The 8110-nt window shown below is 41.3% G+C and overlaps 1 protein-coding gene across 2 annotated transcripts; it reads left to right on the plus strand.

Annotated features, from left to right (window-relative positions):
* Window positions 1–177: 177 nt before the first annotated feature.
* Window positions 178–7583, plus strand: ndc80 (NDC80 kinetochore complex component). Of its 2 annotated transcripts, none has more exons than XM_035640962.2 (17): window positions 178–309; window positions 741–839; window positions 1071–1154; window positions 1714–1840; window positions 2272–2444; window positions 2714–2816; window positions 2960–3049; window positions 3240–3333; window positions 3492–3592; window positions 3898–4042; window positions 4495–4700; window positions 4889–5038; window positions 5204–5293; window positions 5407–5499; window positions 6012–6142; window positions 6295–6397; window positions 6998–7583. In XM_035640962.2, exons 1-17 carry the CDS (start codon window positions 194–196, stop codon window positions 7124–7126), a joined length of 2034 nt encoding a protein of 677 aa, XP_035496855.2. In that variant the 5' UTR covers window positions 178–193; the 3' UTR covers window positions 7127–7583. The 2 variants fall into 2 exon arrangements, with proteins under 2 accessions (XP_035496855.2, XP_035496856.1); XM_035640963.2 differs by lacking the exon at window positions 178–309 and adding an exon at window positions 386–612.
* Window positions 7584–8110: the final 527 nt, after the last annotated feature.

Raw genomic sequence — 8110 nt, forward strand, 5'->3', positions numbered from 1 at the left:
AAATACTGTACCAGGCCACAGGACTTACATTTTAAAGGTTTATTTCTGCAACTCTTGGGTTTCCTCCTCTTCTATTTTCAGAAACAAAATATGCTAAATGACTTCCTCCAGTTTGTGTTTTACGATGATAATGTCAGAAAAAGCAGTGCGTAACGAAACCTTCTTGGACCAAGCGGCTCCCCGTACTCTGGTGATGTCATCGACTTCCGGTATTTTGTATTGTTTTGGCGGGTCCGCAGTTCAAAACGTTACCCGACGGTTCTGTTCATTTTGGTTAATATCGGCTTCCTTCCTGCGAATTATGGAGCGGTACGTTTCAAACTCTTTAAAACCCTTGAGCGTTAGCGATTGGTTGAATATAACTTGTTTATAACAATCTGACTAAATGTACTGGATTTTCGTAACTGGGCGAAGGTGTCGCCAGCCAGTGGCGCTAACGTGAACGCTTGCTACCGTTACTAACTGTTCTAAACACGTCTAGTTCACCTCCTTACAACCATTGCAGGTGAAGCTGCAACCCCATTGACTCGGCGTCTTTAGTTCCGTCTCGGTCAGATCACCAAACGATTACAATAGCTACAACGCTAGTTGGCTAGCTAAGCTACCACACAGGTGACACTGGGTCTGACCGTCATTGGCTTTGGTGGTGGAGACAATAAAAGAGGGGGGGGGGGGGTCTTTGTGAAACTGCAGAATAACAAATAAACAACGTGTGTTTCGTTTTTTTGAACACTGGCCAGTGGAAGGATGAGTCGAGCGACACTCAGCCGGCCATCGGATCTGCCGATGCGAGTGCAAGACAGCAACAGGATGAGCATGGTGTACACGACGCCCCAGAGGTGGGTTTACAATAACACTCATTCACACATCGCATGTAGTCATATACTGCGCTACTCCACCGTGTGAACCACACCCACACAAGAAGAATGCATCTAACCACTTGACTTCCAAAGTGCCACATCGGGATCAGTTGGTGATGATGACGGATACTGGATGTGGGGCAGCTCGCTCAAATGTGAGTCTGCAAATGGAACACACAGGTTCACAGTGGTTGCTTTTCTTCTTCGCAGTAAACAGCCTTCGTTTGGAAAGCTCAACATTCCCAAACCCCAATCGGTGACTTCTGAGCGGCGCACCAGCTTCTTCGGTGCCCGGTACGTGAATAGAAACTTACAAAATTGCATTTCGACGTAATGACTGAGAGCTAATAGACATGACAGCATGACGTATACGTGCATCAATGAAGTGAGTCGAACACAGCACAGTACAGTTGTACAGTTCAGTCAAATGTAGTAAATGAATTCAAATGTCATTTTAACCTTACACAGTGTTGATTGAGACTTCTGAATGTAAATATTCTGTAATATGGCCCCAATGAGAGTATTACTGTACTTTTGAAAACCTCTGGCATGAGCCCGTTGTCACGTACTCCATTTAAACCAGTAAGGCAGCTAAGGAGAATTAACAGAATAAATTTGTTAAAAGTTACTAAAATTTGTCAATTTGATAAGTAAATGAGTGGATTGACCCGCTCAAGGTACAATCAACCAGATTAAGTGTTAATTATCAATTCATACAGTGAGTATTTCCACATTTCACTTATTCGGGTGATGAAACGAAGCTGGTATTTTTTAGCTTTTACTTTTTCCTTTATTCCCGCTAATGAAATTGATATTTGATATTTTGGTGGTATGTTGATGTTTCGACCTTCAGGACTAGTGGAGCCAGCATGCCTCGCAACAGCACCATGTCAGGGTTCGGAGGAACGGAGAAGATAAAAGACGCCAGACCTCTGCACGATAAATCTTACGTTCAGCAGTGTATCAGGCAGCTGCATGAGGTAAAAACTCAAAGTGAATCGCACGTGTTTTTGCTAGTCCCAGACTGACACAGTTGTTATCTTCCCATCCAGTGCCCACGTTGTTTGAATAGCAAATACAGTTGTCCACGGATGTGTTGCTCTTCACATTAAGTGTGGTCGGGCTCATTGTTGTCACATTGCTTTATTAAGGCAGGAGAGAGATATTGCTCTCTTGATTAACAAAACCCTGGTCTGAAGTCACTAGCACGGTATTTCACCAAAGGTTAACCAGAAAAAGTTGAGAGTTCAAGTTGAAAAAGAGTTCAACAGCCTGCAGCTGTGGCAACAAGTTGGGGTATCGAGGTTCTGTCGTCCTGTGCAACATTTTCACAGTTTCAGTCTTAGAATCGTTACACTAATAACTACATGTGGTTATGTTCAACCTGATATTCTGTCTTTTATCTTTCTAGTTCTTATCAGAGCAGGGTTACCCTGGCACTCTGTCGGCCAAGACTCTCCAGTCTCCCTCCACCAAGGAGTTTGTGAAGATGTTTGAGTTTATCTACCGCCAGCTAGACCCAACCTTCGAGATGCCAAACTCAAAAGTTGAGGAGGAGGTTCCAGCTATCCTGAAAGCTTTGAGGTGAAATGCATATAGTTTTAAGTATAGTTTACATTATTATACTGAAGTATTGTCTTTGTTGTTGTTTTTTGATCATAGTAGGCAATTGGTAGCCTAACTATGTGTATTCAAAGGCAGTTTAGTAAAGGGCTAGATATCTAAAGTAATGCAAGAAACATTCATCAAGTGTTTAAATACTGTACATTTGATGTGAGCCTTGAAGTTGCATCCTCTTCTATGGTTGAGGAAACTTTGCTGACTGTTTGGGTTTATTCCTCTCCTTGTTCAAGGTATCCGTTTGTCCTCTCCAAGTGTTCAATGTATTCTGTTGGAGCTCCTCATACATGGCCTCAGGCCCTGGGTGCTCTCATGTGGCTGATTGACAACGTCAAGGTGAGACCAAACAGCCATTTTTATCCAAACCCAGGCTCTTTAACATAGGATGTAGAATTCAACAAAAAGAACAATAAACCAAACTGATGTAATTCTTGTCTAAAGAAATTAATGCTAATTCTGTGTGCGTGTGTGCATTTCAGATCAACTGGAGTTTGAGTAAACAGGAGCTGCTGTTCAGCGACTTCTGTGAAGACAATGACAATATCGAGGAAGGAGCTGAATATAACAAGGTATTCTGACTTAAAAAAAAAACACTCCATAATGTGTGAAAACCTGTCGAGAGGATTTATTGTACTGTACATTTGTTGGATTTAAGCACAAGACTGTTTTCTTACGGATACAGTTTTAATACACTGCCATCATGTGTTCTCTCTCTGTGTGTTTTTTTTTAATCTTCTCTTTCACTTTTTCCCTGTGCAGCTTTTCGTGGATTACACAGCTGAGACATACTCCAAGTTCATGCAGGGTGATGACACATTTGAGGATGAGGATGAATCGTTCCTCACTAAACTAAGTAAGCATAGCATCTCTATAAAATTAGTTCTTAGCAAAGAATTAGTTTCTTTGTATCGTATTGATCGTAATGTTCAGTAACTGGTTTTCATTTTTATTTTTATATTTAAAGAAAATGAGAATACCATCAAATATTTTTGTGTGCGTGTGTGTTCACAGAGAAGCTTTACAATGTTGACGAAGTCCTGCTGACCTCGATGGAGGAGAAGCACAGAATACTCAGTGATGAGGTTGAACGACTGGAGAAGGAGAGCCAGACGGTCAGGAGCCTTTTATATTGACTAATCCTCATGTGTACAGATTAGATTACTTTAAATATTTGAATTTCCATTTCCATTACCATTTATTGTAGTGGAAAAAAGTGAAAACCTGAACATGCATGGTAGGAAATATTGATGACTATAGGAAATTTAAAGATTCCTAAACTGTAGCTGACTTAGTTTCAGCCTTTGGGCTTTAATAGATTATGTTTGATTGTGCTGAGTTCTGTCAGTAATATGAAACATCTGCAGGGAGAGCAGTGACAAATCACACATATAATTTGCCGTCCTCCTCTCCTGGATAGGACCGCCTAATGACCAAGAGGATGGAGAAGGTGAAGCTGCAGGCCGACCTCAAGAAACTCCAGAGTTATCGCAGCAGCCTGGAGTCCTTTAAAGCCAACTTGGAAAACAAAGCGTCAGAAGTGACCGATGAGCTGGAGACCACTGGTAAGCATGCTAGTCAGCCAGTTCTTTGGCAGGATACACTAGATCCTGTGTGCAACTGATGATGTCTGGGTCTGAATATTCTGTCTCCATGTGCTAACTACTAATGCACCTAAAAGTTGTTTGCCTACCACCAATAAAAACAAAAAGAAGGAGAAGACCACGTTAACCACCAGGTTGCCAGGAGCCAGTAAAACGTGAGGTGGTGGGGTGGCTGGGGTATCTTCAAATAATATTTCAATAGTTCCCATGGATAAATATAAAATAGTATTTTGCTTGAAATGCCCATCCCTAATGCTTACCCAGGTGTTCAGATAAACTGCTATGTGGTCACCACGTTTATTCAGTTGTTGTGCATCAGCATGGAACATGTTTTTTCAATTAGAACTGGGGATTGGCCATGATTAACTATACATTGTTTAGTTAGTTAATTATTCTTTGCTCTCATTTTGCAGTCAGTCATCTGGAGTCTCTAAAACACGAGCGGGATGAGCTGCAGCGCCTGCTGCAGAATCAGAAGTTTACTCCGGCTGATGTGGAGAGGATCAACAGAGAAAAGAAAGAACTCCAACAGACCATCTCCAGTCTCAACAAGTCTCTTGAGGACGCTGAACAGCACAAGTGGAACGAAGAGATCGCGCTGGCCAAAGTGAAAGAGAAGGTACTGCATGTACATGTAGTATGTAAAGCAAAGAGGAGCAGGCACTGACCCATTTGCTTGTGAAGTACATGTCACATGAGCTTTCAGTCTCAAGTGAATGAGGGTTTAACTGGAAAATGCCACATATATTTCACCTGGGATTTCACCTGTCTTTGTCCATTCCGTCCTGGTATTTCCCTCAATTCTAGGCTGAGTTGAAGGTAGCGGAGTACCACAAGCTGGCACGTAAACTGAAGCTGATACCAGTGTCTGCAGAGAACGCCTGTGGTCATGATTTTGAGATCAAACCTTTTGAATGTGGACCCAACAGCATGGTTCAGCATAAAACACAGATACAGGTACTTCCAGTGAATTATTCACAATACACGACTATTTGAATCTGTGTAAGTGCATATCTTTCATATTTTAATTCATAACATTAAAATTAAGACTAGCCTCTGTGCAGTTCTTTATCAAAATCTGTTTTGTTGTGTGATAATAGCTTTTGGTATTCTGTGATGTAGATGCTCCTCAGAAAGCTGATCAGCGATGTGGAGGAGGAGAACGGTCGATTAGCCAACATGAACCTCAGTCTGGAGGAGTCTTGTGAACAGGTAAAAAAAAAAAGTTTAACTGTTGCACTATTTGTTGCCAGACGTATTGCAGTTGTCAACAACAGCCACAACTTGGTCAGATGGGATTGTGTGTCTTTGTTTTTGTCTTTTAGTTTAATTCTAACATCTTGGACAAGTCCAATGATCTAAAGCAGCTGAGGGAACAGATTCGCAAGCTGGATGAACGGTTGGATTCTGACATGCAGGTATCGTCCATCCTCTGCTTCATATGGTTAAATTGTTGTGCCGTGTTAGTGCCCATCCGCCAATTATAATCCATCGGCAACAGTAACACCGCTGGCATTAATTTATACACAAGGAGCGAACAGCCTTTCAAACGATAAGGCATAATGTTCTGAGGCCCATAAAAATGGAAAGATGATTAGCATGACACTATGCAGTAAAATGACAATATATTTTGCCTAAAATGAAACTACAATCCATGTTCTTATGATATTTTTTAGCATTTCCCCTTGAAGGCATTGGTTGTTAGTGATTTTTGAAATTGCGTAAACTCAATTTATTATGGTTGTTAACCCAAACATTTGACTAAATTAAGGAACTTGTTCCTCAGAAATCTTTATACCTGTTCTATGAAGAGTTCCGTTTGTACTGGGATTGTCAGCAGCCCACTGAACTGACCAAAAGGAATTCATGTATTAACACGTTTGTGACACAAAGTTAACAACTAGTTTTCCATATGTTCGTGTCTGTACAGGAACTGGCCCAGGAGGAACAGGATTGGGCAGTGGAGATGGAGTCAGTGGAAAACCATCGTAAACTTTTGGAGAAGAAAGTAAATTATGGTTACGATGAATCAGTGCAACAGCTGAAAGCAGCACAACAACAGTAAGAGTCTACCAGTGCTAAATATTTATCAGCAATATTAATGTCTTAAATATTATATCTTCACACTCGGTGTGTGAGCTTTAACATCCTTGTGGCCTCTGTTTTCATCAGTCGACATAGAATAAAAGACTTGTGGTCCTCTCCTCTTTCAGGTACCATTTGGTGCTGCAGGAGACCAACGAGGAAAGGCGAACGGTGGCCAACAACCTGGCATCTGTATTTACCACAGCTGCTAACCACTTGTCAATCACAGAGGTAACTTTTCCTGCGACACAGCATCTGTTTTGCAAAGAAGAATCTGTCAGTCAGAAAACTTATTTGAATTTACGTTATGTAGGAATCTACACGCTTCTCAATACACAAAGTATTAATTATTCTAGAGAGAACAAAAGACGGATGTGCCATCAAGTTAAGTGGTTCAAGTTTTTATTTTCTCAATGCAAACAACATCTTTAGTTTAGATGTGACCATTACAACCAGTCACTTGAAATAAAGGGAATAATGCGGCGTTCAGTTATACCTCGGAACACAGAAGTCTGGGTTATCTTTCCATTCTGATCTCGGAACTGGGAATTACTGACCTGCCCCGCCGAGTCAGAATTCAATCTCGGTAGGCCGGGGGGGAAATCACCACCCCCAATTCCAAGCTCGGAGATCCGAGTTCCAAGGTATTATGCAATGCAGGGTCAATTAGAGCAAAAAAGTACTACAAATAAGATGAAAAATCAATTATAAATTAACCACTAACCTTAAAGCATCATGACGTTATATGTATGTAAATGTGTTGAGGCTGTTCTAATAGCACTACAACTTGATTTTTTGCTCACCGTTGCTCTTGTGGTTTGCGCTCTGCAGAAGTGCTTGGAGGATCTGCACAGCAGAGTGCAGCGTGTCTGCTCTAAGGCCGTTGAAGAAGACACAGCTGCTGTACAGAAGATGCAGGAAACCTTGAAGAGCTTCAAGTCCAAGGCAACCTGTTTGTAAAGAGAGACAGCAGGACGGCAGCCTCTGTGTGTGTGTGTGTGTGTGTGTGTGTGTGTGTGTGTGTGTGTGTGTGTGTGTGTGTGTGTGTGTGTGTGTGTGTGTGTGTGTGTGTGTGTGTGTGTGTGTGTGTGTGTGTGTGTGTGTGTGTGTGTGTGTGTGTGTGTGTGTCCATCTCGGTAAAGAAGAAACATTTAATTCGATTTTCCTTCATGTGTTTTTAACAAGTTTCTCAATATTGTATGACTCGTAGTATTAGCGAAACAAATTTACACCAGCAGTGTCTTTGCCGTCACAGATACTTTGTAGTTGTGTTCTTTTAAGTTTGAACGGATCTAAAGTTAATATGGTATTCGCAGACTCCAGATTTTCAGATCTTCTAATGTGTGTTAAGTGTCATTATCTATCAACATTTTTCAGTTCTGTTGTTGTTAATATTAATAAACGCATACAAAATAAATGCTTGCTGCTTTTTTTGCAGGTCCGTGCTCGAAAATGACATGCCCAAAACCAGAAGAGTATATCTCTGCAACTACAAGGTCTCTATGAATAATCTTGGTAACACTGGTGAGATTTCAGCAGAGGTGTAAATTTAGTATAGATGTTACTGGGTCAGAGTAAATGAAGATGGAACACGAAATAAATGAAAGATTTCATGATTGCCTGAAAAAAATAATTTCAAAGTGAATATCCCCTATGTAATAATGCAGATGAATCGCATTCCTCTACAAATCCATACAACAACATCTGAACTTTATCTGTGCAAAATGTCATACTGATGAAGTGAAGCAGAGCAGAGTTACCGGCTGCAGCGGGGACATGGTCAGACGGACTGCGAGAATGATTGACACGTCTATCGAAACGGTCAGAGCCGCAGGGGAATCGACGGAAGGCCTTCAAATCCCTGTCAGCAACACCATTCGCTCACTATGAGGAAGTGAACGAACTGAGGAATTTCAGAGGTCGAAGCCTTTTCACATAAGAATC

Source organism: Scophthalmus maximus, chromosome 19, assembly GCF_022379125.1.
Source record: "Scophthalmus maximus strain ysfricsl-2021 chromosome 19, ASM2237912v1, whole genome shotgun sequence".
In the NCBI taxonomy this organism is placed as follows: domain Eukaryota; kingdom Metazoa; phylum Chordata; class Actinopteri; order Pleuronectiformes; family Scophthalmidae; genus Scophthalmus; species Scophthalmus maximus.

What these genes read in the sequence shown, in the direction of transcription:
- ndc80 (XM_035640962.2), top strand. Translation starts at nt 194, where the DNA reads ATGTCATCGACTTCCGGTATTTTGTATTGTTTTGGCGGGTCCGCAGTT. An exon ending in AGCATAAAACACAGATACAG is followed by an intron (nt 5,039 to 5,203) that starts GTACTTCCAGTG and finishes TCTGTGATGTAG; the next exon opens with ATGCTCCTCAGAAAGCTGAT. An exon ending in GGTTGGATTCTGACATGCAG is followed by an intron (nt 5,500 to 6,011) that starts GTATCGTCCATC and finishes GTGTCTGTACAG; the next exon opens with GAACTGGCCCAGGAGGAACA.